The sequence below is a fragment of the Sparus aurata genome, chromosome 9, assembly GCF_900880675.1.
Source record: "Sparus aurata chromosome 9, fSpaAur1.1, whole genome shotgun sequence".
In the NCBI taxonomy this organism is placed as follows: domain Eukaryota; kingdom Metazoa; phylum Chordata; class Actinopteri; order Spariformes; family Sparidae; genus Sparus; species Sparus aurata.
The window spans coordinates 24,430,161-24,450,083 of NC_044195.1; the positions used below are offsets into that span (position 1 = coordinate 24,430,161).

Consider the following 19,923-nt stretch of genomic DNA (forward strand, 5'->3'; position numbering starts at 1 on the left):
TGATGAGATTGTGAGGGAGTGTGGGATCCTGGGAGTTATTGTCTGACAACCATTATTTCCAATTAAAATCTATATCGTACATGACTCAGGCAGAAATGTTCACAGACAAGGCAATGTATTGGTTACCTTCACTGACTTCCGTCCCCGCTCACTGACATATCATCTAATGTTTGTCTTGACGTTATATTGACAGGCAGTCAATTGAAACGCATTGTTACCTCGATTAAAATGATAGATTTATGTCTGTTTGTACAGAGTGTTGAAATGATTTAGGATAAAGTAGGTACACAACTCAACATATATACTACAAAAGGCCTGTTTGTTTGTTCAAATGGTAATGGGCCCATTCATACACTGATACATACACTCATCCATGTGTTTGTTAAAATCGTGCTATATGAATAAAGTGGATTGGATTGGACTGATGGCAGACGCTGCCATGCAAGGTGCCAACTGCTCATCAGGAGCAATTTGGGGTTGAGTATCTTGCTCAAGGACACTTCGACATGCAGCTGGGGGAAGCCGGGTTCCGGACCAGTGACCTTCCAGTTACTAGACGTTTGCAGACATTTCAATGCAGATATGTAACATATCTTTAAAGGGGCATGACATAGTTTTGAAACTCAGAATTGCATAACAACTATATTAATGAGGTACAAATACAAGCTCAGAAATATTTTTTTTTTCCATAATTGAATAAACAAGCTGTTCTCAGAGGACAATAAGGCGGACCCTGCCACCTTTCTTGCTTCAAATTAAAACAGCAAGAAACCGTGTGTCCCTTTAAGGTCAGTTTGTTGTTTCAGTTTGTTCAGTCATTACAACAAAGAGAGTTTGTATATTTTGTTCATGTAGACATTAAAAACACAACTCCATAGTGCACCATTTAAATCTACCCTTCCCTGCATTGCTGGCCGTCGCAACGACAACACGGCCACTACATTCTGAAGTTTTTCGCTCCACAGTGGGGAGGGGAAAATTACAGAAACTCTGCAACCAGCCCTACAAAAGTTTCAAGCGACGAGGAGTGAACTCTTGTCCCCCGCCGAAACTCCTCTCATCCTCGAAAACTTGTCTCCCCTCTCTCCCTTTGACGCCGCACTTCAAACAGCTTCTGCACAGCGTGTCATGCTGCATAGCAAAGAGCGACTGCGTCCCTTCCCGTGTTGAAAAGGCGCCCTGGGTGTTAGAGAGCTTGTCAGTAGAAATCTGTCAAAAGCACTCAGCGGGGCTACTGGGGCCTGAGGAGTACAATACCCCCGGACTAAGTGGGCTTACCCCGCTAACCCGGACACTTTGCACAGAAATCAACTCTGCGGATCAGAAACCCGACGCCCCGGTTGACACCCAAAACCACAATCCCCATTGTTTGCAATGCACACAATACTGTTTGCTCGACTCTGTGTTCCTTTTTCAGGAATAAGCCTGAGGGGGAGAGCCGCCTGCGCTCTCTCCGTGCTGTCTCTCCCTCCCCATTTACTTAATCGCGTCACCTTTCATTTTCTTTAGATAAGTAAATAGGCCTCCGGTCTGCTCCACTTCCATTGGTCCGCTCCAGGTCTGTCTTCAGTATGAGGTGGGAGGTGCCTGAAGGAGACTCACCCAGACTTCCTTCAAAACTTTCCCTGCCTGTGAGTGTAACTGCTTCCAAATCTGTGGCTCACAGCTGATGAGTGGACGTGAGAAGATCTGAAGATGACATGACATGATAAAAAGAAATAAAAAAATGCGCGACCTTTATCTTGGATTACATTCCCAGTCAACTCTGAATGGAAATGCTCAGCAATCTGTGATGGAATACTAACAAATTCAAGGTAAAATCCTAAATTCAGACTAAAGTATGCTGAAGTAGTACGTGGAAATAAATCCTCCACTCATGTAGCCTTTAATCTTTGTGGTAGTGGTTCTACGTTGCTTTCTGTTCGTTATAAGAATGTGTAGATATGAATAAAAGTAGGACCGCTCACTTAGAATATGTCATGCAGTATCAGTTCTTTTTGTAACCGGCGTACACAGTGCGATCTTCATCCTGTGATAAAACACAACACCTACTGCTCCACCTGCATGGAGATGAAATGAAGCCAGCACAACATTTCCTTTAGACAAAAACACAGACAGAGGGGCGGATGGGTTTAGGAGGAAGAAGAAAAATATTGGCTTGTTTTTAGTGAACAAAACTTTCAATCGCAGAGAGAGAGAGAGAGAGAGAAAGGCTAGACTCCTTTTCCGCAAACTCTGCTCCATATCTTTCAGGTATTTTTCTTTTTTTTTTTTTTGGCTAAACACAGGAGAATGTTGCTCCCAAATCCTTTGAGCAATTTTTTTTAATCGGCTCTTCTGGGTCGGGCAGGTAGGACGAGAGGGAGAGAGGAAAGAGTTCAGCCAAGAATAAACAAAGGGTACTTTAACAGTGTTTGAGCTCGGAGAAGTTTGTAACAGTTACAGCAACCTTTCTCTCTCGCCTGTACATACCAACACACACACCCACACAAATAGGGTCTTTCCTGTTTGAAATCTATCCAGAAATGGGATAGTCTGTGATTTGAAATGCTCCACTTCTCGGCAGCCAAACACTCTGTTCCCTGATGCCCCCCCCCCCCCCTCACACACACACAGTCATGTGCTTCCAAAAGATTATGTTTAGGGCCTCTAAGACTGAAATCCTTGTGTTGCTCAGGCAGTGTCTAAATGTTGGTATGCCCTTTTGGATGTATTGGAATTCATGTTGGAATGCACTGCACTCGACAAAGGAAATCAGATTTTAATCATAACTACCTCAGTTCAGTTAACTTTAGCCGTGGCAAATATGTGAGTTAGGGGCTGGAGAGTGATAGTCGTTCGATATTCAAGACATCTTCTTTCATTTCGAAACGGGTAAACAGCGGTGACGTGTGAAATGTTGTGTCTGTGCTTGTTTAGGTGATGTCTTTATCAAGGTCACCTCTCCTGTAGAGTGTGAGACAACCTGGCATTTTTTTCTCTTCTCTACTTGTTGCTGACTGTGCTGTTGAACACAAACATCCCCCCTCGGCTCTCCTGGGAAAAAGGAGCCGGAGTCTCTTTGATTGATGTTGCAGATAAACTTTTTGCACGTGTTGTTTTTCCCATACAGTTTAAAAATACATCTGTGTTCGGCAGAGAGCAGATAGCGTATGTCTCATCAGTTATAGTGCGCCTGCTTGCCAACCAAATTGGTAAAAGAATACTTGTCAGCTAAGTACGCTACAGCAAAACCACAAGTGAGTTCAAACAGAATGTTTGTTCTCTGTTTCAGTTGAATTTTTGATTTCTCTTTTGTCGCAACCTTGTCCTTATGCTCCGCTTAAGTTTAGGCACAAACACCACTCGGTTGGGGTTAGGAAAACATCATGGTTTGGCTTAGAATACCTGTTTGGTCGCTACAGCCGCAGATGGAGATGGTGCGACTTCATGTTGGGGCTGTTAACGATTAATCATTAGTCAATTCATCGCTGTTAAGAATTAAACCGATTGAAAATGTCTTAATCGACAATAAGAGATGGGTACAAATACACCAAAAACTGATTTTGCGTTATTTCGTTATCAGTCTGGTATCTCAGTGTTTAGTTTATCTGCTCTTTTGTCTCCTTGTGTAGCCGAGTCGGATTTTACATCAAACATCATCATGTCAGTGGTTAAAACTGTTTTCTAAACGAAAAATGTTCACCAGATTTGGTGTTGATTAATTGATTCACAAAACAACTTTAAATTTGCATCCCTACTTCCTGTGAAAGGTGGTCACTTTTGGTCGCCACAGAAACCACTGGAAGTATACCCAGGTGTCCTTTTTAAATTAACCACCGGTGTGACTCATACTGCTGTCAGCCATTTGGCAGTCTTCTTGCTGTAATAACTGCTGTAATGTAGACTTAAGTATACAACGTCGCCTTACGTGCAGTATGAAGAGGCCTGCAACCAAGGAGTGTCTCAGGAGTAGAGTTAATATGACTAACTGTACTGCTAACTAAGAAACAGCATGTCCCAAAAGACGTTACAATAATAAAATACATACAGCGGACAAATACGATATGAAAAGATAAAGCAACACTAAAAGTATCAGTACTGGAAGAGATGTTTGAATATAATATAATATCGTGTAATAAATGATACAAAATCAAAATAAACAACCATATAGAAAACGGTGCAGAATGTGAGCTTCCGTATCCGGCAAGTAGCAAAATGTTGATACTGAACAAATTGGTGAAATGTTCACTGACAACACAATATCAGCTTGTAGAAACTTAAACATCATATGGAACAACAACATGGTTGTAATTACAAGAAAATTCCAATAAGCCTATTTACATCAGTAATCACTCTCATATCACCTACACTGGTTAAGGCATACTGTGTGCATTATGAAATATAGTGATGTTTCATTATTTCTGCATTTTGTATGTATACGCACTTCAGTGTCTTAGTTTAGCACATAGCATGTGTCATAACATACTGCAGGGTCCTGCTCACTTGTCAAAAAGCCGATGGGAATTGTTGCAACAGATTTTGTATTTTTGCCAAAAAATAAGCTCTGTGGCCACCGAGTTTATGATACTTTCATGTTTGGTTTGGAAGGATAATCCTTGCAGATGAACACCACTTTAAGGATCTTTAATGTGTAAATGAAATTGTTTATGAAAGTCTTTATTCAGTGAATGAGACTAACTTACGTCTAGGTGTCTGGGTTTGGTAGCTGCTCTTCTCAAATATTCCACATTTCCACGTATTTGGTTTCAAAAACAGTGCACCTGTGGTATCAAGGTGTCATGCCATGCTGTTGCTTTAACCGGCAGTATGAAACATTGTAAAGCTAATTGTGATTTAAAAGCAGCTAGCCTAACATTTAGAGGTATTTACTGATCAGCTTATATCTTCCTAGTGTTGTCCTTACAGCCAAGTCTAAATAAACAGATAAACCCATGTGATTCCTGTCTGTGGGTTTACCTGTAGTTAGATCCACAAAGACACAGTGTGTAAATAGTGAGACACAGTTCTCCTCGGATCTCACCATCACATTTAAGCTACTTAAATATCAATATTTGCTGGCGTCCCTGCTTTGCACTTACTGCTGATACCTTCTGCAACAACCCAGTTTGTTACGTCCTTTACTTTTCAGCGCTCTCTTGTCAAGAACTTTGTTCGCAACGCAACAACTTTGCGTTCCGAGGCTAGCCGGCTTCGGTGAGGGCTCCTCCGCGATGAGGGACCGCTTGGAGGAGCTGCAGCAGAGGGCTCAAGACTTTTCTGAGGCGGCGAGCGTGGGTGCCAACCCTTTCTCGGCGGAGGGTGATAATGACGACTCTGTGGAGGTCGGGGTCATCCAACCACAGGCCGTGGTGTTCGAGGAGGAGCCGATCATTGAGAACTTCCTGTCTGAGGCTCAACAAATCCGAGATGACATCACGGTGCTGGAGACTGAGGTCATTTCCTTTTCTTGCTGTTTTTTTTGTATGCAGTTTGAACCTTGATGCATTGCTTTGGCTGTTGATTTGTTTCTTAATTCTTTATAGAGGTGCTTTTTAAATTCTATATCGACGAGACTTATCTGATTTCGTTTGTCTTCAATTCTTCTTTTCCTTCTTTCTTTTTTTTTTCTTTCTTTCTTTCTTTTTTTCATAATTTTCATTATCATTGAACTCCAAAGCTGACTGAGCTATCATGCATTCAACTGCTGTGTTATGCATTTGTGGTCTGAAGCGATCACAATTGTTGTCTAATCTCCACCTCAAACAGGTCCTTAAATTCAGCCAGCAGCAGAGGACCCTGGTGGCGACCATGCGTCGTTTCAGCGTGATGAAGAAAGAGAGCAGCATAACGCGGGACATCAAGCTCCAGGCCGAAAACCTCCACAGACGCTTAGATGCACTTTCAAAGCAAGTACAAAGGACCGAGGACCTGCAGGGACCCGCTGCTGTTACGACAAGAATACAGCGCTCCCAGCATGCAGCGCTGTACCGCAAGTTCCAGCAGGTTGGGAAGATGTTGCTACCACTCTACTGTAGAAACTTTAGATAACAGTTATTAGATATTTTCTTTCTAACTTTAGCTTTAGGGACAATTGAAAGTTGTCTCAACAGAACTTAGTTCATTTTTACTGTTATTGTAGATAGAAAGAAAGACACAGTGACATTTAAATGGAGCAAATTACAATTCATTTTTCATTTCCACTCCCCGTCTTTACCTTTTATTCTCTCTTCTTCCTATCACGATGTCCAGGTAATGCTGCAGTATAATGAAGGTCTGCTCACCAAGCAGGAGCGCTGTAAGCACTTCATTATCCGGCAGCTGGAGGTGTCAGGGAGGGATGTGACGGAGGAGGAGGTGAACGAGATGGTGGCCGCGGGAAAATGGGAGGTCTTCAACGAAAACCTGCTGAACGACGCCAGGATCACGCGATCGCAGCTGTCCGAGATTGAACAGCGACACAAGGTGCGAGAGGGTGAATGATGATATTTTGTAAATGCAATCCATTTGTTAGACGCGCTGTAGGTCTCCAAGTCATCAGCTTAGATGGAACAAGCGTTGTTCTTTTGTGTATGTGGTGGCTTCCAATCGGATTTATAGGGGAATTGTCTCATTCATTTACATAGTTAATACTTTTTCAGTAGAATAGTGAAAAATGCAGCAGGGAACATCTCGTCTGACAGCCCGTTCCCCAGGATAACATGTTATCAATTTCTGCAAACCACTGATAGGAAAAACAAATGTGTATGTGTCATAGGCTACATACCATATTGACACGTCCACAAAACGTGTCATATCACATTCATGGCTGGCGGTGGAGGGGAGGGTGGTGCAGTTCGAGGCGATAAGGCTGCCAAGCCAGAGACTGGGGTTCGAGTCTGCGTTTTAACATTTGAAAGTGTGAAACCGCTGAATATTTTTAAGGAGACCTCAGAACGATTTCTAGCCATGTTTGAGGAGGCAAATACAACAGATATTTGCTTCAGGGATTTTGTGTTTATGCCGACAAAACTGGGTGTTTTTAACAAGGCTGTGGAACATCTCTAGCTGTGTTTGTGGTGACCAAAACAAGCCAGTGACAGCGGTTCATGTCTGTGTTTCAACATTTGAAAGTGTCAAACCACTGAATATTTTTAAGGAGACCTCGGGCTGATTTCTAGCTGTGTATGCAGGGACAAAAAACTTTTGTACATAAATGCCATGAATATATATATATATATATATAGATATATATATATATGTATATACAATTTGTGTTCATGCCGACAAAACTGGGTGTTTTTAATGAAACCTCGGATAATCTGAGGACATTTGCATCAACCAAAAAAGGTAGTTTAAACCAAAACATGATGTTTTCCTCACCTGAACTGAGTGTTTTTTGGGCTTAAACCTAATGAGAGCACAAGTTCAGAGAAAATCTTAAAATTGAAGCAAAGGAAATGAAAGAGAATAGATGAAACTTAAAAAATATATCAAATTTGAACTCATCTGTGGTTTTTCAGAAATATACTCCTCCATCATTTATTCTGGCGATCGGTTCGTCTGAGAGCTCCAACATCTCTAGGTGCCCAAAATGCTGAAAAATCAAATAAAGCTTGATAAATTGAACAACTTTCAGAGCCAAAAGTCTGCTAAAATGCCTCGTTCAAAACAAAATAACCCCAATCGACGCTTATTTAGCAAACGCACACATTTGTACTGCAGCTTATTACTGATAACTATTCAGTCTGTTTGCAATTTGCACTCATTACGCCGGCAGTCGTCGTCCCGAGCCGTCTGATAAGCACGAACGCTTGCAAGTCATAATCATGAGAATCCTGCCCGTCACCGCCATCTGTTACACATGGCAGGAACGTGTGATGATCGCCTGTCTCGCACATTACTGCATCTAATGACACAAAGGGGTAAAAGGAAGAAAATAAATGAGAGTGGAAATTGGAAATTAATCTTTCATAGGGTCTAACTGGAGAAGACAAAATATTGGCTCTGCTGTTTTGGCTTAAAACAAAAACAGTGATTAAAATCAATCACGCTCCTCGGGAGGATAGATGCTGCGGGCCTGGAGGAACAACTTTGCAACCACTTTTTAAATATGTGAACTCAAAGTGAACCTGGACATCAAAGTAGAAAAAAGATGATGTCTGTGAAATTTCAGCACTCGGGTCGTGTTTCATAAAGAACTGAATCCGTTCCCACATTGCATCTTAAGTCTTTCGATTCTCTTTTACCAACCACCTCCAGCCTCTGACTCACATTCGTCATATCTGCAGTATTAATCCCATTATCCCTCTCCCCCCCCCCCAACAGGAGCTGTTAAGCCTGGAGAACAACATGAAGGAGCTGAGGGACCTATTCATGGACATTTTCATGCTGGTGGAGGAGCAAGGCGCCTACATCGAGCACATCCAGACCAACGTGGAGAGGACACAGGACTACGTGGCCGCATCCAACGAGAAGTTCAAGCTGGCCGCCAGGTACAAGAAGAAGAACCCGCTCCGACAGCTGTGCTGCTGCTGCTGCCCTCCCTGGAGATGCTGCTTATAAAACATATGCATTTTTACCCCATTTCAAACAATGTTTTAGTCGAAAACTCTCACTTTTGGGAGTAAGAAACATCGGCTTTAAGCACCATTAAAGTGAGGGTTATGGTGCTGCGGTTTCACTGTTGAACGGAGTGAAGACAGATTCAGCAGAGCATAGAAAACAATTAGGGGGAAAAGGCCAGAATTGGTATTTGAGGCACTTGTTTCTTTCAAGAGGATGTGAGGCGACCGCTATTGAAAGAGACAGTTCAGTGAGTGCTACTCACCAACACTGCTGCTTATTGGAGACCTTCACTGTCATCTGACAGAGGTCACAAACAAGGGGGAGACCACTGCCTCTGCCGCTGCCAGATCAGCAACACTGATAGTTCACCGTTTTTTTTTTGTTCTTTTTTTTTTTTTTTCAGAGGAGCCTCTCATCTTTTTTTCTGCCTCAGGAGCTCTAGTTAATGACCATTTATTTTTTTTACACAGTATGTGCACTTTAAGACTTTAAGACCATCTTTTTTCTCTCTCTCTATTTTCTGATCAGCAGAAACTAGAATTTAACGCAGCGGCGAAAGATCCTCATCCTAAGAGATTTTCAGCCGTTATGTATTCGTTTCATTTTGTCACTCCGCATGCTTAAGAGGAAAAAAAAAAGAAAAAAAAGAACTTGTTTCGCAATTAGTCGTTAATCTCATTTGCATATCAAAGCATGGCCGTTTTTAGCGGCAAAAAAAAAAACATACTATTCCTTTTATTTGGTTTTACAGAGGCAGGGATTCAAGTAAAAAAAAAGAAAAAAATACTTTGAATTACGAGCCTTGATCAAAATATTTCTGTCACTGTGACAAAGCTGCAGGAAACCATTGAAGTCGCTGGTGGAAAAATATGATGGAAGATGTTATTTCTCTGGATTGTTTTGTATTTGAGAGTGGAACTTCAATGTGCGAGTGTGTTGGAGCTGTTACGCTGTGCAGATGAAAAACACACATCCGTGTGTATCGTTATTATTAAAATGATGTCGCATAAAAGAGGAGAGAAGTGAATTCAAATCGCCTGGAAAGCTCTCGCCTGCGGGAGTACCGCATCCTGAAGTAAAATGCTGGCGGTACAGTACACTGTGTAACAGACTCGCACTTGTTGACAGGTAATCATGCCCTGTTTCACCTTTTACTTAAAGGGGCTCTATGAAACAATTTGTAGTGATTTACATGTATTTAATCACTTTATTATTGCTCATTCCCCGTCCCTCTTGGATGCCTTCAAGCCTGTGGACGACCTGAGAAAGTCATTTAATGCTGCTGGATTTCTTTGTAAAGGACTCCGGTGACTTTATGGACGTTCTCAAGTACTCCACGCTGCTACAGTAGCGAATATTGGCTCAGGAATGGAGTCGCTAACGAAGACTAATGACCGACAGAGTTCCACGGAGCCCCTTTAATGCTTAGTTTAAAAATACTGATGCATTTTGTCTGCATTGATAATTACTAATCAATTCATTTGAGGAGATACAGTCTCTTTCATTCATGATCACGCTGAAGTACAGTCGCCTCTCATCAGCAGTGACAGTGATGTTCTTCAGCGACTCACTGACCCGGGGTGTCTGGTGTCCTGGACAAAATACAGGTGGACTGGGTGTGCCGGAGCCAGACTGGAAAATCTGGTTTGCCTTCTACTCCAGAGAGCTGCTGTATATTCCTGCTGGGAACGGTGTGTCAACAGAACCGTTAACTTCTGCCAGAAGACTCACCTTCGTCAAATAGTGTTTCTTTTTATATAAGACGACTCCTAGACTTACAAAAAAATGTATGAAAAGCATTCACGACGTTTTAATATCAGGTAAACATTGGGTAACATGGTCAGGACTAAAATGGACAGACAATCGTAAAAGCATCAAAAAAAGACATGATAACTCGTGTGACACCTTAAACAGATACTTACACTGCTCCCTCAGGTCTAGTAGAGGAACCAGGTGAGACACGAGGTGTTTGCTGACTTCTGCTATCTGACAGGAAAAGTCTCTCCGTGAATCTGATCGCCGGTGTTTCACTCTCACTCTGGTGAGAATTCGATTTTGAAACAAAGACTTAAATGCATCAAATATGTAAATGTGCATATGTAAATCCAATAGCAATACGTTGTGATTCTGCACAGTAGTTTCTGCCTCCTCTCAGACGTGGGGAAGAATAATGAAGCGCTGCTGCAAATTGCAGCGTTCCTGAACAGCAACAATGCCATCCAGTGTTCACTGAGATAATTGCCAGTTAAAAAAAAAAAAAGAAAAAAAAGAAAGGAGTTGATTACTTAATGTTTAAACTGTCGGTATATGGAAACAAAGACAGTTCTCAGTAAAAGAAGAAGAATTCAGTTTCACTTTGATCAGTTATACAACACAAACCTGCTCCACCAACACTGGCAATAGTTTTTGTCACTTCTGCTCCACAAAAGAAAAGAAAAATAAAATCAGAAGAGAACAGAAGAGGCTGTCTCATTCTGAAAAGCCCTCTGAATGTTGTCAGAGCCTGGTGCTGATGATCCATTTTAAACTTGTATTACCCAAATGACTTGTCAGCACATTATGAAAATTACGGGACATGTCAAGCTCTTTTCTCTTGATCATGTGAGAGCTGTCTTAACACAGAGACATGCACATAAAACAACCCTGTCTCCTAGAAATTATTTTTGTAAATCACTATGTTTTTACTTGTTTAAATCATGTTGTGCTGAACAACATAATCACAGCCTGGATTAATTCAGAAGAAAGTGTTCTCTGAGTGAATGAAATGTACCCCCTCTGGAGGTGCAGGGTTGGTACCTAAACCAATCTGTGGGTAAATTAAGAGAACAAAAGCACTTTGGCTGAGGGCAGGATCCTGATTTGGGTTATATGTTTTTTTTTTAGTATTTTATTGGCCTTTTATGGCTTTATTGATAGGTCAGCTGAAGATATGACAGGAAACAGGGGGAGTGACACGCAGCAAAGGGACCCGGGCCGGGAGTCGAACCCAGGTCCGCTGCAGAGCCTCGGCACATGGGGCGTGCGCTCTAACTGAGCTAAACGGCGCCCCTGATTTGGGTTATATGTTGATAAAAATCTAATGTCTTCTGTCACTGCAGATTTTTTTTCCTGCATTGAAACAGACCATGATTTTTCTCCAACCTTAACTGAGAGCTGCCAGTGCAGAAATATAACCAAAAAAAAGTAAAAGTAAAGTCTATAAGTTGGTAGTGCAGTGCAAAGATACGCTAATTTGGCAGAAAACAAGTGAAATGCGGAGCCTGTCCTGATCAGAAAAACAGCCATATAAGTCGAAAGTTAAAGCAGGTTATTACAACCCATAATCAAATTTGTTGTTTGGTGGCAACCTCTTGTGGCTTTAGCAAGTATTACAGCTGCCAAGGGGAAAGTAGTCTAAAGAGTGAAAAGTCAGTAAGCCGCTGTTGGTGTCCAGTTTTAAACACAAAGTCAGCGGTGAGGTCTTCTAACTTATTGACACGATGAAGTTGTGTCACATATGAAGTAACATACACTACTCAGGTAACATGGACACGTTAGTAACTGAAGTTATAGCAGTAAAATAGTAGAAACCACAATGTTTTCCTAAACCTTACCATGTAGTTTTTGAGCCTAAGCCTCACCAAGTAGTTTAGGGCATAATCCTAATCAAGTAGTTGTTTTCCAAACCTAACGAGACTGTGACCGCTTGATAAAGGTCATTATTTACTTTTATCCCTGCTGTTACGCTGCAATGCTCATGTTTTGGATACAGCGATATACGTCAGTTTGGGAGTTAATCGACAACATTTCCTCATTGTGCTCACAGAGAATGTTTTTCCGTCAGCATTCTGTTTCTCACAAAATGTAACTGCTGCTGCAAATTTGTCACGTATGAAATGTAATTTTATAGGAGACAGGGCTGCAAAGAATAGCGGGAATAAATGGAAGTAGAGAAGTCTATGAGATTGAATTAAGCAGAGCAGCAGGGCTCCGGGAGAGTCTGCAGACCTGGGGGAAAGCTTCTGGGGCTTTCATATCAGCCGTCCTTGAGAACACCGGGCCATGGGTGACTGCACAGCGGTCAGTTCAGAAACCTCTGGATGTCTGACCCCCAGGCAGGTCAGCCAGAGTCACACCAGGCAGGTCAGACAGAGTCACCAGCATATTTCACAAAACTCTCCCTCCCTCCCTCCCTCTCTCCCTCTCCCTGTAAAGGCAGGGTAAGTGAGCTGATCTTTTCCCAGCACCACCCTGCTTCACATTCAAACAGTCACCCACTCTGGGAGCTGCCCTGTACAACAACAAGTTTTTCTCATGTTTATATGTTCCACGGTGGATTCATCTTGTTCACCCCCAGCTCCAAAGTTGTTATCCAGCATTTCATGTGAAAACCGGCTAGCCTGGAGCCAATCAGGAGTTTGTTCTGGTTCCTCGCCGAATCAGATTTAACCTTTGACTCTCAGGCCGTCATTGTGTTTCAACAAGCTGCGCAACACAAGTGCAACTGCACATACAGAACACCTGTTCCAAGATGGGATGCCCTGAAAGCAACAAGGCCAGTCCTATCTTTTTCACAGGTTCTGGGTGATATTCCGAGTAGCAGGGTTGTATCTCCAAAAAAAAAGTCTGTTTTCTTTCTTGGCTAAAAGATCTACCGGTTTTATGTATACTTATCCAGTTGTATTTGCTGTCCTTCAGAATGTCTCCACATCCAATACAGCAACCACATACTCACCGTGAGTGCCTCTGCCCACTTTCCAGACGAAGCCCATCCATCACCTCTGATTTAACGATAATGTGAACATCTGAGACGTATGAGGGTTTACGGCGCTGATCATGGCTGACAGAGATACAGTGACGTCTGTATGCGGCTATGTACTGTAGGTATTTCTTCTGTCGGTCCTGTCAGTCACAAAGAAAAAATCATCAAAGCGGGCCTCCTGTGAGTAACACCAGCTGTGGTTATAGAGAGCTGACATTACTTTACTGCCTGGTTTTATCACTCCCATCAAAATCTGAACAGAGAGATATCAGGACCCTCAGAAAGCGATAAATCAAAGAAACTGTACAGTGAGTCTGGAAAGAGCAGTAGCAGCCAGAGAACCAGCAACTATGCAACAATCGTAGCGATGGAGTCTTCAATCTGCAACAAGTAAAAGTTAAATGGCACTTTTTGAAACATTTGAATGTGAAAATGGTCCGATTAATGAAGTATATATAATGGAAAGCACTGTACCACAAAGGAGTTCAACTAAGTTCTTCTCTATTTTGTTTGATTCCAAAGTTTTGAGCATCTAATCGCCCTCGGTTAAACAGATGATTTTTAACAACCACCCTCCAAGACTGGCATTGCCACAGTATGTTAGATATAAACACATCAAACTATGACAATCAATAAAGAAATGTGACATCCTGGTAGCAGAAGAGATACAGCTGCAATATCCCTGGTTTCATTTCAGCTGGCGACCTTTGTTGCAGGCCACTGCCCTCTTTCTCTCCCCATCTTCCCTCTATATTTGCTCTGTAAAACAGCCAACGACACAAAAAACGCCTTAAAATGAATCCCGAAAGGAACACAATGTGAGGTATTTTTGGTCGATGTTCTTCAACACACCATTCCAAGGTGTAGTAAACAATTCTGGAGAACATAAATTGTTGAGTCTCATTTCCAGGTCGTTAAATACAGATACCTTGAACCAAAGTGATTTAATTTACCTGAAAAAGAGACTCATCAGATATCTTTCTCCAGATTTATGATGCCCTGAAAAAAAAAATTGGGGCAGGATCTCTGCTGATACAAGTATAGTATATAAGGGGGTGTCATTCACATATTTTCCCAATATAATGGTAAGTAATGATGAAGTTTTGGTATTAGCTATACGGTTCTGCATAATGACCCAAAACACATCTAAGTACTTTGCAAGAAGTACTCAAAGACCAAAGAAGACAAAGAAGTCCCGACCGTCATGGACTCCCCTCCACTGTCACCTGACCTGATCCTGATCAAACGAATCCCAACAAAACAGTTGACCAAACTTTAAAGGTACAAGAGTTAATATCAAAATGTCCTGAAAATGGACAATACAGAGGATATGAAGTCTAATTAAGAGAAACTCTTTAAAGGGGGCAAGGTTCTTGCCTGACTTGACTTGAGGTGTCTTCGCACCACGCAAGAAATATCAGAAAATCATGTTGTCAACTCTCAAGGTGACTGATAAGGACACGTTTAAGTTTTTAGCATCCGGTGAGAACCAACATCTGAAGACTAAAAAAGTCAAGAATTCTGTGAGTTAGTTGGTTTTCTTATCAAATATGTCTGTTTTAATTTCCGTGTTCTTCCAGAGAACATTCTTGATTGGTTGTGTTTTGCTTGACGTTGCGGTGAATGCAGGTGAGATAATGGTGGTTTTAGTCCTCTGCAAACCTCTTTAAAAAAGCCAAGAAAGGCACTGCTGGGATTTGAACCCAGGATCTCCTTTTTACTAGACAGGCACTTTGACCAACTAAGCCACAGCGCCTTTTCCTTTAAGTATCTCACAGAGTCTTCAATGAACCATGAAATCACACCAAAGCAAAACAACAGTGTTTGACGATAGCTGCTTCGTTATTTGGTCAGGGCTAGAAAAGAAACATGATAGAGCCAATCTACTGGTGGGTGCCCTGTAGAATAGGGGCCGTCAAGCAGGAAATACAACAGTTAACAAAGGCACCGCTGGGATTAAAACCCAGGATCTCCTGTTTACTAGACAGGCACTTTGACCAACTAAGCCACAGCACCTTTGCATTTGGTCCTCTCATGGAGTCTTCCATGAACCATGAAATTACACCAAATCAAAACAAAAGTCTTTGGCGATAGATGCTTCGTTATTTGGTCAGGGCTAGAAAGAAACAAACCAACCTAGTGGTGGGTACCCTGTTGAATAGGGGCTGTCAACAAGGAAATGCAACAGGTAAGAGAGGCACTGCTGGGATTTGAACCCAGGATCTCCCTTTTACAAGACAGGTACTTTGACCAACTAAGCCACAGCACACTCTCTTTTTTGCACTCTCACCGTCTTACATGAAACATGAAATCACGCCAAATCAAAGCAAACATGTTTGGTGATAGATGCTAACATTAGTCATTGGTCCATGCCAGCCGATCTGATATCATCGTTCGAAGTATTCTGACTTTACCTTTTGACCCTACTGCGTAAAAGCAAATGGCCAACATAAAATGTCTGTACTCAAGTGTCTGTTACATAAATGGGAATTTAAATAGCTCACAGAGCGCTGGAATAAATGCTGAATGGGTAATGTGATAAGTAACTTATATATACATGCTCCTTGAAACTTTAACACGTCTCGCAGCTCTGACCGTGTTATTTATTTCAAGAGGCTCTTTAATGTGAAAGCAAACTATGATCGCTCACAGTTTTGTAAACCAGCTAATAACAAAGCCCGGGCGGTTATTTATTACCTATCGAAGGATGAATGTTCAAACTTAAATATTCTGTCAGAGTGATATATGAGCTTCAGTAATAAGAGCTGTGGGAAGATTGGAGCGCCATATCCGCGTGTAAGCCATCTGCGTCGATCCCATGTAGATAGAGTCAATGGGTAATAGACACATATGTGTGTAGCAGCTACAGCGACTTAAAAGATATGTTCATCTTTTTGACAGGTGGGTGGATGAATGAGCACTGGGTTTAACGCTCAGCACATGTGAAACTGGTGTAAAACAAAAGGGAGTGTTTAAAGTTTTCTGTGTGTGTCATATTATCTCCGCTATGGCCGCCGGACATGATGTAAGGATTCTGTACGATACATCGTGACTTGACTAAGTTCCCCAAGAATAAGCATAATCATATTTAAGTTCAGATTTGGATCATTTAGCAGGATGTTTATTTTCACTTCCATTTACAGATACTCAACACTCTCACACTCTCTTCTTGGCTCACGCTCAAACAAGCGGCTTCCTTCAGAGCCTTTCCCCCGTTTCTCCACCGAACGAAGCCGAGACGCCGACAGATGCAGAAACACGACGTGAGAAGATGCGCGAACGCTTTGAGCGGAGACGATGCGCGCCGCCACAGCTGCAGCTGTGAACCGAGCCTGCAATTATCCCTGTCAATCAGATCCGGTGGCGTTGTACTGCACTGTACTGTCTGAAAGAAAACATGAAAATAAACATAGGGAATGAGGTTTTTTTCAGACCATCCTTTGAGATTCTAAACAGACGTGTAAGTGCTCATGAAAGAAAACTGTAACGCAACAACAGCATGCGGTAAATTTAGATTCATAACTTCTTTTTGGAGGAATCAAATCTCTCAAAACCATCAATCACTCGGATGAATAGTGTAATTTCTAACTTTTTTTCATTGCGTGTAACTTCTTGATGGTTATTGATTACACTTTCTATTCCGCTTTTATGTTCGGCACACTTACTCTTAATGAGAGTGCAAATTTAATGGCTGAACTATTAATCAGTTTCCCATTAGAAGTGGAAAATGACCAGCAGAGGGAGCTGATATCCAACAATTATAGCACCTCAAACTCAGTCCCTGATGTCATGGTGTGCTTTCCTGTCCATTACTTTTCTACAAAGTACTAAAACAGTTCTCCTCGGGCTTTGTTCTTTGGTTTTGAATATTTTAGTCTCACACAGACGGGATGTAAGTACCTGTATTCACTGCCGCATCGACATACCGTTCCCCTCAACCTCGATATCGCGCCTCTCTGTCCTCCAGTGTTGAGTATTGATTCATTTACTCCACAATGAGAGGTGAGCAGCAGGGTCACAGCTGACACACACATCAGGACAGAGGAGAGGTGAAAATGAACTGAGACGTGGGTGAATAAAACATGTCTCAGAGGACGCTGCCCCGTTTCATCGCTCTCTGGGCCTCAGAGGGAACTGAGAGCCTCCCCGATGGTTAATCCTCTCTGTAATGAGAGGGCAAACACGCACAGCCTCCTGCAAACACTCACACTTACAGGCACGAGGCGTCGTCACGAGTGGACACACGAAAAAACTGTCACAGCGCTGACTTTGCTTTCTGCTTTGATATGTGAATTAATTGAGCACATTATTGCAGATTTAAACCAATTTATTAGCTTTCTATGAAAGAGGATTAGGGCCACTTTAGAAAAAAAAGGGTTCTAAATTTCTTTTTTCCATAAATCTTTCTCATATTTCTCATAATTCTGACACTGAACTTAGAATTTTGACTTTTTCTTTTCAGAATTTTAACTTAAAACTAAGATTTCGTTCAAAACTCAAGAGAGCTTCAGAGTTTAAACTCCAACTTTAAAACATTTATCTCACCTTAACTTTGAAACCTTGGACGTGTTCTGACTTCAAACTCATAACTCTGACTTTTCTCTCAGAATTCTGAGTTTCTGAGTTTTTCAAAACAACACAGAACATGTATTTTTTGAGTGTGGCCCGAAGCCTCTTCCATCAAAGTCGGTACCTCTGCTAAAAAGGAAAACGTCTCTTAACAATTCATAACGTGTATGCATGTTTTTCCTCGGCGATCCATTACTCTGACCTTGCGATGTAGCACACAAGCTATTAAGACCAATTGAGCCGATGTTGTCTCGCTCCGGTCCAGCCTGCGTAACAAGTAATACGATCCTGACTCCATGCTCTACTCTACCTTGTCATCAAACTCTGCCTGAAAATTGATTAGATGGCTCCCTAAGCTTCATAATGTTATTTACTCTATTGGATAACTGTGTGGGGAAACAGTTGTGCGGTCCGGTGCAGGAGCGGTAAGTGCATTCAGCACAATTTCTGCTCTCATAATCAAAAGTGGAAAGTTGTGTCTGGCCTACGGTGCCCAGACTCAGGAGCTCCGCTGACATCAAGATGTATTGCAAATGGTGCAGATGTGTGTGTGTTAAGACCGTCTAGACAGTATTTAAAGAGATTTAAACATTTGATTTGTCCTACAAGACATTAGATTTTGTTATTTTAAAGTTTACATGTAGCCAATTTTTATGATTCATTTTACGATTATGTAACCTTTATTTTATGAGGCAACACATTCCGAAAAGCTCAGTATTTACAACGACAGCATGGCGAGTGCCAGAAGACACTTCGGGAGAAAGGAGGTGGAGAGGACAAACGAAAAGCATAAGATAACTTGTAATTCAGTGTTTCTACCAAGTAACTTTGATAACTTTGATTAATGAAATGTATATGAATGATCAAAAAGTATCTCCTTCCTACAGGAAAGCATTAAGGCCACTTCAATAAAATAAAAGATTCAGATTTTTTTCTCAGAGTTCCGATTTTTTTTTTTTTCCACAGAATTCTAATTGATTCTGAGAATTTACGACTTTTTTTTCTTTAATTCTGGGATTAAAGTCAGAATTGTGAAAAAAAGAGTCGGAACAGAAATACTTGTTTCTCCCTGTGTCCCTTATCCTCTTCCGTACCTTCCCCAAGTGAAATTCAATCATTTTTCCTCGGACTGATGCAGCATTTTCTTTTTATAACAGGAAGTAACATGTGGGATTTCATTCGAAGTGAACAACAGTAAATGTCACCAAACGTCACCGTATCTGCATTTGAAGCCACGATCCTCTGTTGAACCCTGCAAAGACACATCTGTGTTTCCAGCGATTCCTTGCATCTGTCGTGTCTGCTCGTGCCATCAGTCCCCCGTCAGGATGAGGTGGGACGTGTTGTCAATCTTGAAAATCTTCCTTTTTGTCATTCTAACACTGAATAAAATTCACAGAAGACACATATGGCAACAAGATTCTGTCAATGATATAAACAGGAATGTCTATATTTTGGACTGTAACATAATACAACATTGTACAGTACAAGAACATGTGTTTGCCTCGAGCCCATTAACCTTTAAATTAACATTTGACGGGTGTCAAAAGGTTGGATGCATTAGAGTTAACAACTTTAAACTAATCAGTAAAACCAATTTTGTTGTTTAACACCACATCCCCGACCAAATAACCCTTGAAAACGTCTCCATTTTATAGATTGTATTATCCTCATTCTTGTGTGTGAATAAAACACTATTTGTTCTGGTGCTAACCCTCCATCTGTCTCTCCGTCCATGTGTCCAGCACTTCCTCCGTCTCACTGATATCATCCCATTTCACCATCACATCCATCTGGCTTTGTGCACCGCACCTGAGGGAATTCCAGAGAAGCCTTCCCCTCGGAGATAATGAGACAACACTTAAACTCGTCCGCAGAGAACTGCGCCTCGAAAGGGAAAAAAAAAAAAAAGGGACGAATTGGCAGCTGCTTAAAGACAAGCCACGGAGCTCTCTCTTAACAAAAACTGATTAATATGATTATAATCGCCTCGCTGTTTTTTATTTTTTATTTTTATTCTCTCTGTTGAAATATACACTTGAGCTCCGCAGAGAGGGTTGAGCAGCCAACAATCATAAGTGTCACTG

General features: G+C 41.6%; 1 protein-coding gene and 1 non-coding gene across 2 annotated transcripts; one reads left to right on the forward strand and one right to left on the reverse strand.

Moving 5' to 3' along the window:
• Positions 1 to 1,567: 1,567 nt before the first annotated feature.
• On the forward strand, positions 1,568 to 9,703 carry stx19 (syntaxin 19). The gene is made up of 5 exons (XM_030427309.1): positions 1,568 to 1,814; positions 5,132 to 5,435; positions 5,749 to 5,985; positions 6,232 to 6,444; positions 8,287 to 9,703. Exons 2-5 carry the CDS (start codon positions 5,214 to 5,216, stop codon positions 8,521 to 8,523), a joined length of 909 nt encoding a protein of 302 aa, XP_030283169.1. The 5' UTR covers positions 1,568 to 1,814; positions 5,132 to 5,213; the 3' UTR covers positions 8,524 to 9,703.
• Positions 9,704 to 14,949: 5,246 nt separating this feature from the next.
• Positions 14,950 to 15,023, reverse strand: trnat-agu (transfer RNA threonine (anticodon AGU)). The gene has a single exon. It is a non-coding gene; the product is annotated as a tRNA-Thr (tRNA).
• Positions 15,024 to 19,923: the final 4,900 nt, after the last annotated feature.